A 22,864-nucleotide genomic window follows, 5' to 3' on the forward strand; every position below is an offset into this window, starting at 1 on the left:
TCGGGAAGCCCAAATGGATAGAACCTTGCGCAAAAGCTCCCGTAACGAGCTCTCATACGTCCCGTACCCTTCTCCCCCAACCCTCACTGCGTGGTACTGGCGGAGGGCGGAGGGATCTGGAGGCGGCGGAGGGAGACGTCATTGCAGGGTTGTTTGTGCAGCCTCGGCGGCGGCGGTGACCCTCAGTGATTCGGCCGCCGCGCCGGGGGGTGGGGGGGCTGCGCGGGACTCTTTTCTTTCAGACTGACCGCGGGGCAGCTGGGGAGCATGTCGACTCCGGCCCGGAGGAGGCTCATGCGGGATTTCAAGCGGTAAGGGCCCTCACCTTCGACTGGTTGAAGGCTCCTCCCCATAGCTGCGGGGCTGCAGGGCGGGGATCCGGGACACTTTCCTCTCATAACCCTATGAGGGCCGACCGTGGGCCCAGCGGTACCGACGGAAGCCCAGTCCTAGCCCCCATTCGCACTCCCCCATCCTTGTTTGCTCACTCTTCCGACGCAAGAAATTTCGATTACCGCTCCCCGCCCCCAGAGGAAGAAAGATGGCTGTGGTCTGTCCAAGGATTCCCCGCTGCCCACTTGGGTCAGCTGCCCGACGTTGGCCCTAGAGCTCAAGCCTCATCTCTCCGCCCTTGCATCCTGTCGTGTCCGCCCCTGTGCCCCAGAAGCAAAGCCTTGCAGAATCTTTTTTCTTGCTCGCTGCACCAGTTTTCCCGGATAGCCCTGCGGTCTTCGCTGAGGGGCAGGGTTGGGGCGAAAAGCGCCCCTCCCATTCTTTCTGCAGTGAGGGTGGGGTCTGCAGCGCGAGGTCCGGAGGTGGTTAACCCATCTTCCGAAACCCGACTCTCCCTCACCCGCCCGAAGGGACCTTGAGAACTGGCTTAGAGACCTGGGACTCGGGCTGGCAGCCCGGGATGCCAGTGCCTTCTGGAACTCAGCTCTGTGGCCTGGTGTCTAAAGCCCTATCTATAGCCTCCAAAGTCTGGAAAAATGCCTCCTTGGGGACTGGCGCTAACCCGATACTCCCTGGGCCTCCTTTTGTAAAATAGGGTTTTGTTAGGTGGTGCTTGGGTTAGTGAGGAGGAAGTGACTTTTTTTCAGTTGTTTACCTTTGAATGCTTGGAGGTACGGGGGGATAATGAGAAAACTTAGCATTACGATCCACTGCACATTTTTGAGTGTGGTTTGTTTTTGTTTTTGTTTTCCTGGAGAGAGCTGCCCTGATTGAGACAAAATATCTAATATAAAAACTTAGGTTAGCTGCTCAGGAAGTAGCCTTTCAACTCCGCCACTATAAAGGCATAGGTGAGGCATTTGGAAGCCGTTCTTTTGGGCTTTGGGCAGTTTTATCATTGAATGTATTCGTAATGAACCGTTTACCTTTGGTGGGCGAGAAGCAGCCTTATTCTTTAAAGGCTTCTAGTCGTGTGGCTTGATGTGTTTGAGCCTGACTGAAAACTATTTGAAAAGCCTAATTTCAAAGTATCATGTCCGATGACAATCACTACATACAGATACGTGTATAAAATGACTCCTTTATTTTTCTATTGAAATGACAGCCTTTACAAGGAGATGCTCTGGTGCAAAAGTTATCTTCTCCAGCTTAAAATCAAATTTCATGTTAACTCCGATGAGTGAAAGCCATGTAATAAAACTTCCAGTTTATGTTCATTGTTGCTCTGGTTTCTCACTGCTCATCTCTGTTAAATTCTGAGTTGAACACAGAGCACCTTTGGTAGTTTTCCAAGGGTTTTCAGGTTATGAGAATTTGATTGTGACAGATGTTGGAAAGTAGCCTTGTATTGGGTCTCCTGATAGGAGAGGTGGATTTAGCTGTAGCGCAGATCTTTAAAATAGGGACAGATGAAAAACATAACTGAGGCTTGGTTATTTTAAAAGCTGTTGCTAATTGAAGCAAATGGGATAAAGCTACTCTCCTGCTTAAAACTAGTTTGCTAATTAAATTGAATATTAGTGTTTTTAGCCATTTAATGTTTGCCTTGGTGTGGGGGGTTGGTGGCCATGTTGCATTGGTAGCAATGGTTTAGACTCACACAGACCGCCTTTCCATATTTACAGCAGCAAAAAAGATGGTCTGTGAAAATGGTTTTTGCAATTGGGGCTTTTAATTTTTGTTGTTAATGGCAGTCTGTATGCATAACTTCCTGAAGATACATCTTAACCTTCATAATCAGAGAGGATTGAGTCCAAAGCTGTTCGGAATTTAGACCATTTGGAGAGGTATTTATTTTTAAGTCATATGGTTTAGCCCACCTCAACACAAGAACAAGGAAATGACTTAGTTTGTGTCAAAGTAGGTAGAATAGTCCATAACGGTTCTCTTTGGCCTGCGTAGAGACCTTAATGTTCAACTTTGAAAATTACTACTGTGGATTTCTAGGTTGCAAGAGGACCCACCTGTGGGTGTCAGTGGTGCACCATCTGAAAACAATATTATGCAGTGGAATGCAGTTATATTTGGGTGAGTAGAAAGATAAAACAAATGATAGGTATAGTAATTCTTTAAGAAAAGTGAATGTGTCAATTAGGCAAAGAGGCTGAAGTGGAATCAGGGGCTCTTAAAAAAGCTGCAAAATTTTTTTTTAAATTCTGCAAAGTGTTTTTGCAGTTAAGTAAAATTTGTGTTGGTGTTACTGCCTGTGATTTTATAATCATTGAGTTTTACCTGATTAAAAATATCATTTGAAACTGAAAAGAAAGGGTAAGTTATTTTGTACAAAATATACCAAATGTTTATGCTTGCATTTCATTCTTTTAAAAATACAAAAAGACTAAGAATTAAAAAATGCTCAGAGCTTCCGGTGTGGCAAGAATTAACAAAAAATGTTTAATACATTATATATATTGTGAATATTGCTTTCTTTCTTTTTTCCAAGAGAAACAGGTTGGGGGGGTGGGAACAGAAGGGCGGGGCGGGGAGTGGGGTGGGAATCTCAAGCAGGCTCCACAGCTAGTGCCAAGCCCTACACAGGGCTTAGTCTCAACAGCCCTAGGATCATGACCTGAGTATAAATCGAGAGTTGGCTGCTTAACCACATTATATGCTAGGCACCCCACGTATATGCTTCCTGATTTAAAATTTCCTTATGCCTTTTTTTCTGCTTTTCTGGGCTTGGTCTTTTTTCTTTCATGCTTTTCAAAACGAGGGTTTGCACTAAAACTTTAAAGGAAGGAACACCTTCATAAGTGGAATTCTGAGTTGCCATTGAATTAGTTATGAGTTAAATAGTGAAAAATTAAGTTAGTTTATTCTTCTAAAGAGATTATATTAAATATTAAATTCAGGCTAACTTGCAAAAAATAATTGAACTTCATGGTGCTGCTTAGGAAAGATGAAATTGGGATGTGGAGGCAGGGAAAAGATTTAAGCAAAAGAAAGTGGGGTTTCTTCGTTACAGTCAGTTCTGTCTAGCTGTTTTGAACAGAGCTGTTGCTTTGTTGGGAAGCAGGACACTTTGGTTTGGTACAGTTATCTTAAAGGGTATTTCTTTTTTTTTTTTTTTTTTTTTTTTTTAAAGATTTTTTATTTATTGATTTGACAGAGAGAGATCACAAGTAGACAGAGAGGCAGGCAGAGAGAGAGAGAGAGAGAGAGGGAAGCAGGCTCTCTGCTGAGCAGAGAGCCCGATGCGGGACTCGATCCCAGGACCCTGAGATCATGACCCGAGCCGAAGGCAGCGGCTTAACCCACTGAGCCACCCAGGCGCCCCCTTAAAGGGTATTTCTATCTTATTGTTGTAAATTGAAAATACAAGTTTTTTTCTCTTAAGAATACACATTTACAAAATGACTGGTATTTAGGAACTGAATTGTGTGCTAAAATTGTGTGCTAAAACATGAGAACTTAGAAAATAGTTATTCTTTATGCCTGCGTCTATAAAAATCTAGGGCTAGGATAATACTAAACAATATCTTTAAAACTCCACAAGTCATTAAAATGAGCCCCTCTTTCTCTGTTTGAGTTTATCCTTTCCACTCTTAAAAATCAAGAAAACGGGGCACCTGGGTGGCTCAGTTGGGTAGCTGATTCTTGATCTCAGCTCAGATTTTGGATATCAGGGTCTTAGGGTTGGGCCCTGTTTTGGGCTCAGCACTGGGCCTGAAGCCTACTTTAGGAGAGGAAAAAAAAAAATCAGGAAAAGGCAGAATGAAACATCTTTTAATCAGAAATCTTCTCATTTTCAGACCAGAAGGGACACCCTTTGAAGATGGTAAGTCATTCTCAATTATGTTTTCTGTAGTATTAGAACACTGCTTTTAAGTAGAAATTAAAATACCAACATATCTACCTTAAAACAATTTTCTGTTGTTATTAGGTCAAATTAAAATTAAATAATGCTACTGAGAATTTATAGTTCATAAAGGTCTTTTTCTTTCCACATCAGCTTCACCATCTCCATTGTCAGTTCTTTGTGTCATTTTGGTAATTGGCTGTAGAACTGTAGGGCTAGATGGTAGGTTAAAGGAGGATAATCCTGCTTTTTTAACATTGTTATCTATGTTGATAAGGTGTTGAGCTGAAATTGTTCTTAAACATACATAGCTGGGGCATCTGGCTGCCTCTGTTAGTGGAGCGTGTGACTCAGTTGCAGGGTTGTAAGGTCAAGCCCCACATTGGGTGCAGAGGTTACCTAAAAATAAAAAAAATTTTGAATCTTAAAAAAAAAAGATAACATAGCTGCCATTAGCTGCATGTACAGCTTACTTTTGATACCCATAAATAGTCAGCATTCTATGGAATCTTTTGCCTCTTAAATTTAGTTTTTTCACCAACAGCCAGAAAAATGGAAAACTGGTTCTGATACATGTTTATAATTGAGCTTTTCCTCATTGATTTTAACCAGGTTCTTAGATTTTCCTTAATTATAGCATAAAGTTTTAAGAATTGTTGAACAGATTTTTAATAATCAAAATGGCTCCAGAACACTAACCCATTGAAGATATTTACACAAAGATACTAATTGTAGGGGCGCCTGGGTGGCTCAGTGGATTGACCCTCTGCCTTCAGCTCAGGTCATGATCTCAGGGTCCTGGGATCGAGCCCCACATTGCGCTCTCTGCTCAGTGGGGAGCCTGCTTCCCCTGCTCTCTCTGCCTGCTGCCCTGTCCTGACTACTTGTGATCTCTTTCTCCTTCAAATAAATAAAATCTTAAAAAAAAAAAAAAAAAAAAAGATACTGATTGTGCTGGTTTTTTTTTTTTTTAATAGATTCTATTTATTTATTTGATAGAGATCACAAGTAGGCAGAGAAGCAGGCAGAGAGAGAGGAGGAAGCAGGCTCTTTGCTCCGATGTGGGGCTCTATCCCAGGACCCTGGGATCATGACCTGAGCTGAAGGCAGAGGCTTTAACCCACTGTGCCACCCAGGCGCCCCATGATTGTACTGTTTTTAAAGACATAACCTGAATGCCTAATAGGGGAAAATGGTTAAGCAAATTTATAATGTATTTAGATTGTGGAATAAAGAATAAGGTAGATCTGGAAATAAGTCTCAAGAGACAAAGTTTCAGAATGATACATGTTGCATTACATTTTTACCAAATACAGGGATGCAAGTGTGTGTGTATTAAAGGGTGGTATGACCACACTTTTCAAAGTGGTTACCGCTAAGGTGGGGGTAAGGAATGGAAGAGAAGTACTTAAGGACTTCAGCTTTTTGCACTATATAGGGGGTTCTTGGGTAGTCCATGAACCCCTTCTTCAAGTCCCTAAGACTGTTCCATGGATTCTTTGTAATTAAAACTGTCTTTACACCAACACTAAGACATTTGCCCTTTTTACTGTATCAGCATTTGTACTGGTGGTACAGAAACATAAGTTGCTAAAACTGGACTTATGTAGTTTAGTATCCTGGCCCAGATCAACACAGTGGCTCTAAACTGTACTAATAGTCACTTTATTTATTTATTTATAAATTTAAAAATTTTTAAGGTTTTTTTGTTTGTTTGTTTTTGTTTTTGTAAAAGTAATCTATACACCCAACGTGCGGGGCTCAAACCTACAACCCTGGGATCAAGAGCTTCATGCTCCACCAACAGAGCCAGCCAGGTGCCCCATGTTCTTTGCATTTTTAAAAGCTGCCACTTTCACTTAAAATTTTTTTGTCTTGATTGCAAAAAGAAAGAAATGTTCTTGATGAAGAATAGATATTATTACCTTTCTGACCCTTGGGTATACATTCTTAAAATATTCTGTGTGATGAAGTGGAAAGTATGCATAAAACACTTTTTTTTTTTTTAAGATTTTATTTATTTGTCAGAGAGAGAGAGAGAGAGAGAACACAAGCAGGCAGAGTGGCAGGCAGAGGCAGAGAGAGAGAAGCAGGCTCCCCGCTGAGCAAGGAGCCCGATGTGGGACTCCATCCCAGGATGCTGGGATCATGGCTCGAGCGAAGGCTGCGGCCCAACCGACTGAGCCACCCAGGCATCCCGCATAAAACACTTCTTGTGATGATTTTCTGGAGGAAAAGCACTTCTGCAGTTGTTTGAGTTACAACTTAAACTTTTCTTCATGGAACATTTTTACTTGAATGAAAGACAAACTGATAATTTAGATTCGACTGTTTGGCAGATGTACTCAAGTGATTGAAGTGATCTGTTAGATCAAGGAAAGTGACAGTATTGTTGCTATTGATAAAGTAACCATTTCCCAGTACTTTAAGACATCTCTGATAACATCAGTAGGTGGTATTACCTAATTGTGATTTGTTTTTGGATAGTATTTAATGAAATGCCCCAACATTTACAAGAATTGTATCATTCATTGAACCAGTATTTTCTGAATGACCAGTGTATAATAGAAAATTAGGGATGAATCAGACATTTATGCAGCTTGTAACAGATTTTGGTGTAACTGATGCAAAAATGTGTATGATTTCAGATTCTACATTGCAACTAACCCTTAAAAACCTACCACTTTCTTACTGTAGTAATCAAAAAAGAATATTCACAATTATCTGAAAAAAGTAGGAAAATACTCTTTTTTCACTTACATATTTTTGTGAGACCTTGTTTTCTTCAGCCTCATCCCAGAACAGCATATTGGAACAGATCAAATGCAGAAGCAGCTGAGAGAGTCCAGCTGTCTTCTCTTAAGCCAGTCATTAAAGAGAATTGCAAAAATATGAGACAGTGCTAAGCTTCTCACTAACTTGGTGGGGAAACACATTATTTTTCATTAAATGTCATTTAAGTTAATGTGTAGTGGGTTTACAGTAATGAGTGAATGAATTTTTGGAAAAATTTTCTGGGTTAGGGTGCCTGGCTGGCCCAGTCAGTAGAGCATGTGACTCTTGATCTCGGTCATGAGTTAGAGCCTCACATTGAGCATAGAAATTACTTAAAAAATTCATGAGTTAAATATGTCTAGTGTAAGAAATACTGATAGTTACATTCAGCAGCGTGCTGGAGGCAGTTTATACTGATTCATGACAACAGATTGTTAAAAATTTGAAATTTTTGCAAGTTAGTTACTGAAGAGCCAATATTTAAAAATGAAATTATTTTTCATTTTTGGTGGAAATCTGTAAAATGGTATGTTGTCATATGTGTCCCTTCCCTTCAGCTTCACCTTTAGTTGACTTCCCATTGGAAGTTTGGCCATGATTGGGAATAAGAGTATAAAGGGGTCCTGAGATCCCATAAAGTGGGCAGAAAAAAACTTGAAAATTGCTGTTCATATTTGTGTGGGCTGAAATTTTTACAGTAAGTTTTTTTAATTAAAGCAAATTAAAATGCACACTTTCAAAATACATAAAGACTATCTTCACTATTTAACTGTACTTTTCATAATACCTCTGATGTATTCAGAATATGAAATAGATAACCACTTTTGATTTTGTGTGTATCTTTGTCTTCCCTAATCCCAAATTTCCAGCAGCAAAAAAATGTAAAAAGGTAGAGGTTGTATACCAAATATATAGATAAAATATCGAATAAAATAAATACAAGAATGGATTTTTGTCTTGTTTTTTAAAACTACATTGTTGAAATCAGGGGATGAACCTTCTAGAGATAATCTGGAATGGTTTAAACTTTTTTATTGACTTCATTAGAAATAAGTCTCGATTTACTGAGTATGTCCAAGGGGTTGTAGGTAGAACACCTCTCCAACCTTCAGGTGGATGTCCTCAAAATACAAGAACTCTGGATAGTGAATAAACAGGATAGAAATCTAGGAAAAGATACAAAAACCCAGTAATAATGGTTATTTCTGCAAAATTGATTTGGAATTAGAGTTGAGAGTTCTACTTTGTACACTGTGAACAGATTGACTTTGTTAGAAATGCATAATTTTTTTAAAAGCCTGTCTGTACTGACCATAAGATACCACTTTACAAGAGTGTACCATGTTGGACTATAACCACAGTAGGCAGTTGCACTAATACTTACTGGTTCTTGGCATATTTGAGTGAAAGGATTTGTAAGGGGACGGAAGAGACCTTTCAGATTAATGTGCATGCCTCTGATGGAAGTCCTTTGTCATGTGGTAGTTAGCCCTTCTTAAAGGGCTTGGCATACCCCCTTCTAAGCTATAATAAACTAGCTGTAGTTTCCCAAATGTGCATTTTAAATTTCAGTAGCTAGGGCCAAATTGCCTTCCAAAAATACGGCAGTTTAACATTCCCACCAATAGCACATGAAAGTGTGTGTTCCCAAGTGCTTGCCAGTGCTGCGTGTTACCAGTCTAACGTAAATCAAAGTATATTTCATATGTTTTATGTGCTAAGCCAAAATTGACATTACTTTTCATGTGGTTGTGCAAAAACCAGTATGGGTTGGGAATTCATTGATGAAGAGTTTAAAAAGTAATGCTTGTCTTTACCATAATTATTTTGATTTTTTTTCTATCTAGGTACTTTTAAACTAGTAATAGAATTTTCTGAAGAGTATCCAAATAAACCACCAACTGTTAGGTTTTTATCCAAAATGTTTCATCCAAATGGTAAGTAACATTTTATTAAACTTCATAAATGATAGGGGGGAAAGAGTTCTTTCCTTCCTTTTAGGCCTTGCCCCATAATTCTTACTGCGACAGGCCTCTTCAGGATGTTGCTTCCATGTCAGTATTAGCTACGTTTTTGTAGCCTAGAATCTTTAGAAGGTTCCAAATTTCAGGTAAAGTTGTTTTGCTCTTAATACTTTTGATTTTAAAATAATAACCTATTTATTTGTAGAAATGGAAGGATACCAAAAAATTTTTGCTTAAAATTTAGCTTTTTAAAAAATATGGGGCACCTGGGTGGTTCAGTGGGTTAAGCCTCTGCTTTCGGCTCAGGTCATGATCTGAGGGTCCTGAGATCTGAGGGTCCTGAGATCAAGCCCCGCCTCGGGCTCTCTGCTCAGTGGGAGGCCTCCTTCTCCCTCTCTCTCTGCCTACTTGTGATCTCTCTGTCAAATATAAATAAATAAAATAAAAATCTTTTTAAAAAATACAAAGAGGGCGCCTGGGTGGCTCATTTGGTTGTCTTTGGCTTGCCTCGTGATCCCACAGTCCTGGGATCAAGTCCTATATTGGGGTCCCTGCTCAGTAGGGAGTCTGCTTCTCCCTTTAACCTTTCCCCCCTGCTTGTGCTCTCTTCCCCTTCCCTCTCTCCCCCCTCAAATAAATAAAATCTCTCTAAAGTACAAATAAATGCTTGTACAAAATTGAGATCATATTGTATGTAATTAACATTTTTATGAACTGTGAATATCTTTCCTTATTAAATATTCTTTTGCATCATTTTTAATGGCTGCATAAATATTCTATGAGGTTACCATAATCTGTCTAGTTTTTGGTGATTTTCAGGGTTTTTTAAAGATTTTATTTTTTAGGGGTACCTGGGTGGCTCAGTGGGTTAAAGCCTCTGCCTTCAGCTCAGGTCATGATCTCAGGGTCCTGAGATCGAGCCCCGCCAGTTGGGCGCTCTGCTCAATGGGAGGCCTGCTTCTCCCTCTCTCTCTGCCTGTCTCTCTGCTTCCTTGTGATCTCTGTCAAAATCGTTTTAAAAATTATACTTTTTATTTTTTATTTTGAGAGAGAGTGCAAGTTCGGGGGGAGGGGTGCAAAGAGGGAGAGAGTGAGAATTATTTTTTTTTAAGATTTTATTTATTTATTTGACAGAGATCACAAGTAGGCAGAGAGGCAGGCAGAGAGTGAGAGGGAGAAGCAGGCTCCTGGCTGAGCAGAGAGCCCGATGCGGGGCTTGATCCCAGGACCTTGAGATCATAACCAGAGCCGAAGGCAGAGGTTTAACCCACTGAGCCACCCAGGCACCCCAAGATCAAGAATCTTAAGCAGGCTTTGTGTTCAAGGTGGAGCCTATCATGGGGCTCCATCTCATGACCCTGAGATCAAGACCTGAACCAAAATCAAGATTCAGTTCCCACCCAGGTGCCCCACGTTGTTTGTAATTTTAAATAGCACTTAGAAAATTCTTGAAAATCTTCCCAAATAACCATGAATATTATAGAACAAGTTTTTAGAAGTGGGATTACTGGGTCAAAGATTCATATGTTTTTAAGGCTTTTTTTAAGTACAGTTTTTTATTTTTTCTATCATGCCTATTTTTATGTGGAGAAATAAATTTTTTTATTTACTTTTTAAGATTTCATTTATTTATTTGACACAGAGAACACAAGCAGGGGCAGGCAGAGAGGGAGAGGGAGAAGCAGGCTTCCTGAGGAACAGGGAGCTTGATGTGGGTCTCAGTACCAGGACTCTGGGATCATGACCTGAGCTCAAGGCAGATGCCTAACCAACTGAGCCACCCAGGCACCCCTGGAGAAATGTTTTATTCCTGTTTTCCATGATTTCTGACTGACTCTTTGTAATTATATTTGCTCTTCTATAACTTCCTATTTACTTCTGATACATGTATATTCCTGGATTATAAATTACTGTACGAAAGACTTCCCAAAATATTTAAGCTTTCCTTTTTGTAACCTTGCTCATTTAAATATGGTCTTCCCCATCAGTTTACTTACTTTCAGAAGGAGTCACTTAATATTTATTCCACTGTAATCTGACTAAGACTTATTACTAAATTGACCCACAATGTAGTAAGAAGGCTCTGTAAATGAAGGTGGGAAAGACTATACAATGTGCCAGGGGTTCTGTGTATGGAGGTATGGTATTTTCATCCTTGGGGAAACAGTGTATTTTATTATTTCTCATTCCTTCATAATAGTGGTTTCCCTTTTTTTTCTTTTACCGGTACTTTTTTATTAACTTTCTGATACACTTTTTAAACATCTTTATTTGAAATGTAATTCACATATTGTGCTGTTCATTCATCTAAATTTTACAGTTCAGGGGTTTTTAGTACATTGAGTTGTACAACTATCACCATATCAATTTTAGAACATTTTTCTCATTCTCCCCCAAAAATTCCATGACAATTGGCAGCCGTTCCCCTTTATCCCAGCACCCTAGCCCTAGGTAGTCCTATTTTCTTACCTCTGTAGATTTGCCTGTACTGGACGTTTCTTATAAATGAAATCCTGTAATACATGTGGTGTTTTGTGACTGACTGCTTTCAGCTAGCATAGTTTTCAGGGTTCATCTGTGTTGTAATTCTATTCCCTTTTATTGCTGAAGGAAATTTCATTATTTGGATATATAGTGTATCTTGTTTATCCATTCATTAGTTGATAGATGCTTGATTTCTGGTTTACTTTTGGATTATTTCTTAGAAATAGTTACTAGTTCAAAACTTTAAAAATCATTTTATACTTTTATGGGTCTTACAGAGGTGATAATTGTTTTTTAGACCCACAAGTTTGATGTTCCTGTGGGATAGATAATAAGCCACTAAGCTGTGCTTTTTTTTTTCTTTTTCTTTAAGATTTTATTTATTTATTAGAGAGTGAGCACATGCAGGGGGAACAGCAGGCAGAGGGAGAAGTGGACTTCCTGCTGAGCAGGGAGCCTAATGTGGCATAAATACTTGAAATCAATATTTGAAAATTGTGGGACTCGATCCCAGAACCCTGGGATCATGACCTGAGCCGAAGGCAGCTGCTTAAGCAACTGAATCACCCAGGCATCCCACTTAGGCTTCTCTAAAACTAATAACTGTAAGTAGCTAGCACATGGATGGATGGTCATTGAGGCCATGAGAGTGCAGAACATCACCCCGAGGGTGTATACTGGGCCAGAAGAAAGAGGATGGAGGATAGAGCCCTGAGAAATGACAATATTTAAGTATAATTTGCCTCCTCTCCCCCAAAAAGCCTTACTTATTCTTGTCTTTATGTAAGGTGATCAGGCTTGCTCCGTGAAGCTTTCCAAAGTTTGGCAATATCTGTAACATTAAATGCATTTATCCTTTGTCAGTGTAGCAGTTCTACTTTTGGAAATATGTCATGTAGACATAGAGTCTCAAAAGAGGGTAAAAATTTATGTTCATTGTATTTTCACATAATCAGTTCAAGAGGGGAAAAAACTTCCCAAATGTTAGAATTTAAACGTATTAATCACTGGATTTTTATTTTTTGATTATGAAAGGAATGCATTCTCATTATAAAACAAATCATAAAATGCAAGAATCCTATTACTTAGAGCCAGTACTTAAATTTTGGCATTTAGTCTTACAAATGTTTTTGTAACTACACAGACTTCAAATGAAAACAATTATACTTCAAATGAAAATACTTAAATATTTTGTAAAAAATGTCATTTTCCTCTAAAATTTGAAAACAATTTATTAAGGTGGTCTACATTGTGGATGTCTTTCTGTATCAGTTAACAGAGTGTAGATGTGTATCTTTTCTGTTGGCTACATTGGTATTGATTATATAAATGTACTGTTAGCCAGTCACCTCTTCAGGTCCATAAACAGTATATAAACGCTTATAAACAGTATCATAGTGAACTCTTACTATAAATAAAACTTCCTGTGTTCACATTTATTTCTTTTAGGAATAATTTCTGGGAGAGTAATTATGATGTCAAAAAATAAGGTGTGTTTTTTTTTTTTTTTCAAGAGCTTTATTTAAAGAGTTTAGAAATAGAATGTTCGAACAGATTGGCTATAAGGTGGGTGTTGAAAAAATTTAACTCTGACAAAGCTCCCTGATGAAAAGGTGCAAAATAAGAGACCTTAGTTTTAACACTGGTTTTCCCGTGAGACAGGAGGGGTTTGGTAACTAATGTTCAGAACTTCTGACTGGGCCAAGCATTCTCTTTGTGGTGAAGATTTCTCTTTTAACTGTTAAATATGATAAAGTTAATAGGTAACCAATTTTAGTGTTATCTTTGCAGTGTATGCTGATGGTAGCATATGTTTAGATATCCTTCAGAATCGATGGAGTCCAACATACGATGTATCTTCTATCTTAACATCAATTCAGGTAAGGGTGTGTTAGGCTGCATGATCGTTTGTTTTGTTTTGTTTTTCAAGATTCTGTGGGATACAGGCAGCTCCTTCAGGAGCAGTAGCAGGTAACCAATGGCACAGCCTGGATAAAACCCCACGATTTTCAGACAGCTGGTCTGCTTTTTTGTTAGTGACCACAGTGGATCAAACCCACAGTCATTTTCCTGATCCTTGTGTAAATAAAGTGTTCTCACAGGTTAGGTATTTATGCCCATGAAGCATAGCCACAGGATGTGGAAAAGGAAAATACTTCTTAGAAATAGTGAAAGATGATTGCTTAGAAAAACCATAGGGACTTCAGGAAACTGTGAAGTGCAGAGAATCATTAAGTATGATATCCTATCCAAGAAATCCTATTAAAAAAGAAGGGATAGTGTTACCATTTGCCAAAAACACTGGCAGATTATTTCAGAGTTGACCTTGAATGACAATTTTGGAGAGGTGGAGTGAGGGATGTTTTAGTTTATGTGGATGTGAGAGGAGCAGAAGTAAAATTTTGGTTTGTGACCTTTTTTTAAAGCTTTTCCTATCATGTTTTATAAACATTGTTTTCAGCTTCCGTATTTCATTCCGTTGCTGCTAGATGTGTATGTTTTCTTGATGAAACAAGATTCTCTGTCCAACTTACTGTCAGACATTTGTAACCACAAAAACAGAGTTTAACTTCGGAAAATGTTAGTTGCTATTTCTAGGTATTGTATATTAACCAAATCAAGTTTTTTATTTCTTGGCTAATAAATAGTTCAGTATGTTGAAGAATATTCTTTCCTAATTTCTTTGAAATTAGAGGTTTTAAGGCAGTTGAGTACTGTGTTTTGGAAGTTTCAGTTCTCTAGCAGGAGGAAATTATTGAATTGATCAAGCCATTTCTGAAAGTATTTAAGACCTGAAAATACAGAAGATACACTAATATCTGCCATTTCTTTACTGAGTAATTTGGTTTTTTGTACAAACAGTATGCTCGGTATCTGACCTATGTTAATGTAAAGAATAACTCTCCACAGATCCTTTTTTCCTTTCTCTTTCCTTCCAGTCTCTGCTGGATGAACCAAATCCAAACAGTCCAGCCAATAGCCAGGCAGCACAGCTTTATCAGGAAAACAAACGAGAATATGAGAAAAGAGTTTCGGCCATTGTTGAACAAAGCTGGAATGATTCATAATAGACAACTGGTCTGTTAATTTTTTTCATCATTGTTGTGTATAATTTACCTCTCAGTAGAAAGGCTAACAAATTTTAAGTGCCACAGGTTTTAAGGATTCTGCAGAAAAAAAAAAAGTCCTTCAGTTTAGAACCTACAAAAGCTTGTGTATCTTGATTAATGTACTTTTTATTGCATGGTGTGAACTAAGTTATTGCTTACATAAATTTGTAATATATCCTGTTTGTATTTTTTTCCAAGTGTATAATGTTGGTGTGGAGTTTTCATGACAGAATAATACACATTTTGTAAATCTGTACTTTTTTCAAATATTGAATGCCTTATTTTTGAATTCTTTAGATTTTTAAATTGGAGAAAAGCACTTAAAGTTTTTTATATATGAATATTACATGTAAAGCTGTTAAAATACATAACTTCAGTGCAAGAGACTTTGTCACTTATTTCCTTATCTATGTAGGAGGGGTTAATAAGTCTCTAGCTCTCCATCAATTAATAGTTTCATTTCCAATTTCAAAAGAACAGATTTATATTTTATCAAGAAATTCTTCAAATTTGATTCTAACCACCAATTATAATTTTAGACTTTATTTTAAATGTTTGAATGAAACTATATCCATTTCACTTGAGCAATTATAGACATAACTGGTTTGATTCTGTCCAACTCTGTATTTAGGCCACGTGTTACTGTTTTTCATGCACTACTTACTGTTAAACTGTACCTTTCGCAATTTCACAGTTTGTACCTCTACCATGAGGAATTGGCACCTCTACCGGAAGCAGAGAACTAATGCAACTTATTTGCTGCTTGATAGCACTTTAAAAGATTTTTGATAATGAAGAAAGTAAAACCATAAACATTTACCAAAATCCATGCCCCACTATTAACTGAGTAAGAATCGGTTGCATTGGTTTAGCAAGGCAGATATTTGGAAGGAATCTTGGTGTAACTGAAAATATTTGAAAACTGCCTTTTAATGCAATTGCATATCTGTTTATTCTGGAAAAATGTTTTAATACCAGGGCCTGCTGAGTTGCTTTCTCTTGTGGAGATTTTTTTTTTTTTATCTCCTAAGTTGTATAAAAGTTGTACTGCATCTTAGTTTACTGGATAAATTTAAAACACAGTATTGTAGAAAGCTAATACAAAGCTATCCTATGCCTTCAAATAGTACAGAAAATGGAAAATATACAAGTAAATTCTGTTGAACCACCTGTGTAGTCTTTCTAGTAGTTAAAACAGCTATTTGAGTAACCCCAATATAGTTTCTTGTCCTATTCTTAACTAGTTTAGTAAGCTAACAGTTTCTCTATTGGAAGATGAGGATTGCAGTGTCTACAGCTTCTATTTTTTAAGCCAAGTTTAACACTGGAAGGATAAGTGCTGATGTTTCCCTTTAAAAGCTATTACCTGGCAAAATTTTGGGTCAGTGTATGATCTTAGAAGCTTTTCATACAAATAAGAGTCCATTCGCTGGAATTAATGGCCAAAAAAAGAGATGCTTACAGGTACTTTTTGGTCATAGTAAATGTGATGCTTTCATACTCAGCTCTGAGACAAAGTGTAGCTTCTGTAGACATCTACTCCAGTGACAAACTCTTAAATATACAGTAGATATGAGAGTCCACCCCTCTTACTTCATTAAATGCTATTTGGTTGCTGCTTCAAAAGCTATTTTTCATCCTAATATGCTTTCCTTTTCCTATTGAAAAGTGAAATACTTCAAGTATTGATAATTATGGGGGGGGGGGGTCACATCTCCCTTTGCAGGGAGTCACTGAGCTCTAAGTCCTAAATTCAACACATGCATAAAATTCCTACCTCGTCCACATTCCCACTGGAGAAAATTGTTAGGATTCATCTTCTCCCAATTACTCCTCTCAATTTTTTTCTTCAGCCTTGGAACAGATTCCTGTTTCTTTGATTGAGTACTAGATGTAAAACCTTAAATTTTTACAAGGTTATACCATAGAAAAAGTGTTTACTTTTAAACTAGGTAAACTTTATAAATGTGTTGTTATAGCAAGAGGCTAGAACTAAGTTGTTTATTTCGGTATGAAGTTGGATTCATACTAAAGCTGAAATGCATTTGTAATACACTTCCTCTGTAACAGTACTTCTGACATAGAATGCTCTGTGTGTATAGCACCATTTGAAGCACTTCAACGTATGTGATCACAATTCAGACTTACAGTAATCCTGTGAGGTAGGTACCATTATATTACTGATGAGGAATACAGGTACAGAGAGAATAAATAAGTGATTTGTTGAAGATCAGCCAGCTAGCAAGCGATAGAACTGGGATTTGTACCTAGGCAGTCTGGTCTTTTAGCCAAGAAGTAGACTATCCCTCAAGAAATACTAAGATATACTGAGTTCAGTTTTAGAAAATCTATTAGACTTAAATATGTCTCTCTCATTTTTAAAAAATGCTTTAATTGATTTAGACTCTGTGTAGAGACTGGTATCTATCCAGTGAAGAAGTTTTCTTGACCACCATTTTCTCTCTCTCTCTCTTTTTTTTTTTAATATAGGCACATCTTCTGGCCTCTGATATAAAGGACTATAACTTATGACTTATCAATAGACCAATTTTTTTTTTCCCCTTCATGGAAATATTCTTGAGTCCGTGCCCCCCCCCACACATCCCAATGAAAGTTCCATGAGTAACTTCTGAAACTGACCTAAAAAATCTTACTCCTGTAAGTAGGTGGAAGGTAGTGGGGAAAAAAATTAAAGGTACCCGTATATTGTGCTCAGTAAACAAAGTACCTGTCTACTTAATTGATTCATTTAGTACTTGTGAGAAAGAACCCTAGGGCTCATAATGTACAATTTAGAGTTATGTCTGAGGTATTTTGAGCTCTCAGTTCTCCCAGGTTTTAAGAGATAGGGATCAACTTTTTAGGTCTTGGTGGTATTTATTACAATTCCTTTCTGTTGCATTTTGAAATGCAGAGTCCCTGAGGAATCTCAGTTATGTGGGGATTATTATGTAAATAGAAGTCAGTCGTTGCAAAGCTATTAAAGGCAAATGAAATTGCCCATAAGGCAAGGGCCTTATGCCAAAATGGTAGCTCTGTTACTTCAGTTCCCATCTAGTTAGGATAAAACAACTGCTGTCAGATAGGAATAAAGATTAGTTTTCTTTAGTTATTCAAGTATGTGGCATGGAGGAAAGAGATTAGGAAGTTTTATTGAGTTTACTTTTTTCTCTGTCCTTTGAAAAAGAATATACAAATGCGTGCCATTCCTCTTTGAGTAATTTCTCCACCTCTCCCTAACCCCACCTGTATTGGTTTAAAACAATTTTGTTAATAACTTCTTGAGGTTTTTACATTTCCTATTTATAGCATGGGCTAGGGCTTTTTTTAGGTTGGGCCAGAAAGACAAATTAGCTGTGTCTTTTGCAAACTTTTTTGAGTATATGACTTCTCAAGCTCAGCAACGTTAGCTCCTTTCTGGTTGAAATCAAGAACCCTGGAAGGAGGGACTCGAAGCTTCCTCTTTTTTGGAGGATTTAGCCTTGGGTGAAAAGCCTGCATGGACTGACTTTGAGGAACTGCCACTGAGTTGAGTGGTAAAGCTTGGCCATGTGATACTTTTATCAGTAACTTGTACAATAATATGTATGAGAAGACTTTAGAGCCCCTGTGACAAGAAATAACCTTTTAGCTGTTTAGAGAGGTCTTTGTATGGTGACAGTCTTAACAAGTATGATGCTTCTATGGTCTTTTGTGGGGAGGTTAGCTACCTAAATTCTTTCCTGGAAGATTGGGATCCTTAAAGCCACTGGGTTGGGTACTTGTCTAGAGGGGATCAGAGCCTATCTATGAAAGGATCTCCTCAGGCTCCATCAACCTATACCATTCAGTTGTCATTCTTCCTGGAATGGGGAAGGGTTCTATGGTGTCTTGAAGGCTGCCAAAATGCAAACATTAAGAGCACTTAAGGCAGACCTCTTAGTGCTGCTTCCTGTCTGAAGCTCAAGGTGTAAGTTGCCCTTTCCCTTCCCCCGTTACAAACAAGACCTTTTGCCAAGAATAGCACAGCCCCCAGCTGAATTGGACTGGCTGCACTCTTAAGAGAATATCAAATGCAGAGAGGTTTGCAGAAATTTGGTCTCTGTATAAAGTCATTTTACAAAACTGAGTTGGGAGATTTTATGTTACTGTAGTAGTATGAGTACAAAGACCACAAGGAACTGGAACCTTCTTTTCCTGATAACATCCTGAGCAGAGCATAGGAAAAGAATCAGAGATTCTAGCCCATGTCACCTTCGGCCAAAGGCTTGGAATATCAAAAAAAGATGGATTAGTAATCCCTGCTGTGTTTTAGTGGGTTATGGTTATAGACCTGTACCTGCACGAGTACCATAAGGCTGTGGTTTCAGGTCAAGACTCTCTAGAACAACCGTTGGAAGTCTGCCTTTAGAATGAAGACGATAGCTCTCCCAGGGGTGGGTACAAGGGTTCTTCTGCAAACCAATAAGATCAGTGAGGGCAATACTAGGGCTCGGTGACAGGCTGATGAACCTATCTGTTCAGGGAGAAAGTTCCCCTCCCTGGCTTTTGTTAGCCCTTACACATTGGTTCTTTGATGGGCTGCATATTCTTTTGCACTCAGCAGCTTGAGAATAGCACAATCCCCATGGCACCTTCTCAAAACCAAGTCTGACAGATCAGGCTGTAAGAGCAACAATACGAGTACAGTTCCAAAGGTTGGAATGTAAATCCAAATACTAGGAACCTCCTTTCCAGACACCCTGTGGCATTACATGCACAGGCCTGGGCAGGAGGCCAGCAGGATAGCGAAGACCTCTAGAGTTCAAGCTCCAAGTCCTCTGGAGACACTGATGGGCATATTCCTGGTTTTGTTACAGAAGTAGAATGTAGTCATAAGAAATAATTTGGTAAATACAAAGGTAGAAGGAAGCATGAGTCATTGTCTCACCACCTTAGAAGTTGAAAACAAGTGGTTTAAGGGGAAGTGGGACTATAGGTGATGGATCAAGCCCAACAGTTTCCAGTCAGCTGGAGCCCACAGTTCACACCAAGTGATAAAGTCTCATCGGTTTACAAGGTGACATTCAGGTAAGCCTGCCATGCCAGTGCTTGGGCAAAGGCCATGTTCATGGGGAGAGGAGCACATCTACAGCCCTCACAAGCCCCAGACCCTAGATGCAAGTGGTACAGAAGTTCCAAGGCACCTAGTGTTAGGGGAGAACTGCAATGTACCTATAAGCTCTGGCCACCTGCTGACTTCCACCCCATATCCTGGAGGTTTTGCTTCTACCTCCCTCTCTGGGACTGCCAGGCATTTGATTAAGGCTGAATTGTTCAGTGCCTGTTGCCATTCATTTTGTCAGCATAGCTACTGAGGACTTAATGGGTGCCAACTCATGACTGGCCCTACCACACAACTGGAACTGATGTGGTATACCCTTCTGTAGCCTTGGGGACAGAGCCTGATCTTGTGGGGGTGACTGTGGGTGCTAATTTTTCTTTTGTGTAAGTTTTAGTTGAAACCTTTTTTTTCACAGCTTGGCCTCAAAGGAAGAGTAGAGTAGGAGTGAAGCAGGGAGAGCTCACTAAATGCCAGTTACTGAAGGAGAAATTTTTCCACCAAATTCTCCAATAAAGATCAAAGAATCATCCCCCACTTCAGAGATCCCTACACGGAGGTGAAGTAAATCAAATCAGGAAGAAGGAATTATCTACCAGTGCACATCTAGGTTCAGTTAAATATTCTTATTATAAGAAGATATAAAAGAGAAAGGAAAATGCAGTACCCGCAGTGAGATTTTGGTGCTAGGATTCACAGCAAAGCAAGGGCTTTAGTCAGTAGGCCCAAACAGTTCAAGGTTGACTTCCTTACAGTTAATCACCCTTTCACTAAACCAGGGGAAGACAAGGCCTGCCTCAAGATGCCCTAACAACATTCCTCCTAGGCAACTAGGTTGGAAGACCATAATCAAGGTTCTTTTGGGTGTCATTTGCCTACTTTTCCTAGGCTGGGAAAGAAGGATGGAACTTGGGCTGAGACCACCCAGGTTATTTCTAAAGAGCCCTCTGCCTGACCGCACTAAGGAAAAAACTCTGGTTCACATGTCCATGCCTAAGATATGTTAAGAATTATAGCTCTGTCTAATGGGAACTTAATAATCTCAATTTTTACTTTTCTTATTTTGATTCCCAAAGGTGATGTATTCTTGTTACCCCCTGCTGCCTCAGCTGGTCCTGTCTGTGGGCAAGGCTTCAGGCCCACCTCCCTCCCTGACAAGACCACATATGCAAAGGACTCTGCCCCTAATGCTGACATTGTGAGAGAAACTAAAACAAAATGAGAAAGGCAGCCAACATACTGCCACCCTTGGACATGAAAGTCCTAACTTGGAAGGAACAGAGTAAACTTTGGGGAAGAAACAGAACCTCATTGGGCTTTTCACTTAAATAAATGAATAAATAGGCTCTTTCACTTGCTTGCTCTTTATTTTAATGAAAAGCATGCCCAGAGAGATTCTTTTTCTTCCCCAAGGAATATGAATGGGGGGGGGGAATATATATATATATATATATAAAATAAAGTTTTTTATATATTATGTTTTAGATGTAATACATATTTTTATATTTATTTTCTATATATAGAAATACATATATAATCTCCATGAGGGCAAATTTTTTAGTGTGCATCAGTATTCATTAAAGGAAGTAATTTCCATATGACCACAATCTGCTTGAGTTCTAAAACCCTTGCCTCTTGTGATTTGTGTTTAGTCTTACTCCTTCAGAACCAAAAGGTGTCCCTTAACTAGTCAAGGATAAGAACCATGACTAGATAACATACCTAGACTACAGTCCTCAGACTCCAGAAGTTGAATCTCCAGACAAAAAGGTACCCAGCAGAGATTTGAGCTGAGCAACAGAGAAACACCAAGTTACCTGACATTTAGAATAATACAAATTTCACTTCAGATGTGACAATGTGTATTTTCAGTGCCCTTTACTACAAATAGCAATGCCTCAGAGGATGGGAGTGATAATGAATCCTCCCAGTGCCCATGGAATAGGTAAGCCTCAGGTCTGCATAAATCTTGGAAAATCCTTGCCTCCACAACGGTAGACAATTCATCAGGTGGGCTATAAACTCTATAAAGAATACTGTAAAAAGCAATTTTCTGGGTAATATAAAAGGGTATCACGGTTAACTGAGCACCCTAAACTGTACTGTTCGTACTTGCTCCTCAAAGTCTTGAGACTAAAGTCATTAACAGAAAGGATGCTCTGTAGTTGTTACTTGAAGGTAACAGTTTACCGTGTCCCCTCCTATGATCTCGTGATTCTTACACCGTGCTGGACAGCACTGCACATATCAAGGCCACTATCTTGCAGTGAGCTCCAGCTTCAGCATAAGAGTGGGCTATTTTGCCTACACTACAAGGACTGCTGCAATGCAAAAATTTAGATTTCTATGCCACTTTCTATCCAAAAAAACAAAGGATGAAACTTTAAAATACTGCTTAATTTTATAGATGAGATAGCTACACAATTTTTAAAAAGATGAGAAGAAAGCTTACGCTGAGGAAATGAGAAAACCCATTACAAAATGGTTATCAGAAAATCTGCTTTTGATTAACTAGAGACACTGAAGAAGAATGGGGGAGGGGAACATGCAATCAGCGCACAATATAAGCTTGCTTTATGCAATGGATACATTCCTGACAGGATACTATTATTTTAATAGGTCACTGTATCTTAGAAAATAGGATCTGCGATGAGAAACCTGTGAAAGATGCATTTTAAAAGTGAACAGCCCCACTCTGATATTTCTCAACTTGTAAATTTGGTTTTTAAGCCTCACAAATCTGTGTAGGTAACCAGAATAGAAAGAGGCTAGGCCACATTCGAGGAAGAGGCTGATGCTCACTGAGCACTGGCTTATCCCTGCAATATCTTCGTCCTTCGTCTTTTGCCGCAGTTCTTCTGTATTTCTACGACCTCCATTTCCCAGGTAAGGCTAGGGAAAGAAGTGGCTTGCCCGATTAAATCAGAGATCCTGACCTCATTTGGCCTACCCTAGTGATTGCTACAGATTAGAGCCAGAACCTGCAGAGATGCGGCCCATCCAAGGTGTGATACTTGTCCTTAGGCTTGAGCAGTGGGTGAGAGGCATCTCACTCATCTGTTCCTAGGCATCGTGCTCCCACAGCCAGCTCTCCTCTTCAGCATTCCTGGGTCTACCGGTATGTTCAGCTAAGACAGGGTCCACTGTCTTATTCACCATTATCCCAAATACCAAGCCCAGTGATGAGTGAATTCTGCTG

At 39.0% G+C, this 22,864-nt stretch overlaps 1 protein-coding gene across 3 annotated transcripts; it reads left to right on the forward strand.

Moving 5' to 3' along the window:
• The first annotated feature begins 124 nt into the window (after window positions 1-124).
• Window positions 125-21,038, forward strand: UBE2B (ubiquitin conjugating enzyme E2 B). 3 transcript variants are annotated; one of them, XM_032837708.1, is made up of 7 exons: window positions 125-311; window positions 2,401-2,481; window positions 4,206-4,231; window positions 8,875-8,964; window positions 13,267-13,355; window positions 14,415-14,553; window positions 20,742-21,038. In XM_032837708.1, exons 1-6 carry the CDS (start codon window positions 268-270, stop codon window positions 14,541-14,543), a joined length of 459 nt encoding a protein of 152 aa, XP_032693599.1. In that variant the 5' UTR covers window positions 125-267; the 3' UTR covers window positions 14,544-14,553; window positions 20,742-21,038. The 3 variants fall into 3 exon arrangements, with proteins under 3 accessions (XP_032693599.1, XP_032693600.1, XP_032693598.1); XM_032837709.1 differs by lacking the exon at window positions 20,742-21,038 and adding an exon at window positions 17,076-17,791; XM_032837707.1 differs by lacking the exon at window positions 20,742-21,038 and having other exon boundaries at window positions 14,415-15,754.
• The last annotated feature ends 1,826 nt before the right edge of the window (window positions 21,039-22,864 follow it).

Source organism: Lontra canadensis, unplaced genomic scaffold (assembly GCF_010015895.1).
Source record: "Lontra canadensis isolate GAN:19392208 unplaced genomic scaffold, GSC_riverotter_1.0 scaffold99, whole genome shotgun sequence".
Taxonomy (NCBI): Eukaryota; Metazoa; Chordata; class Mammalia; order Carnivora; family Mustelidae; genus Lontra; species Lontra canadensis.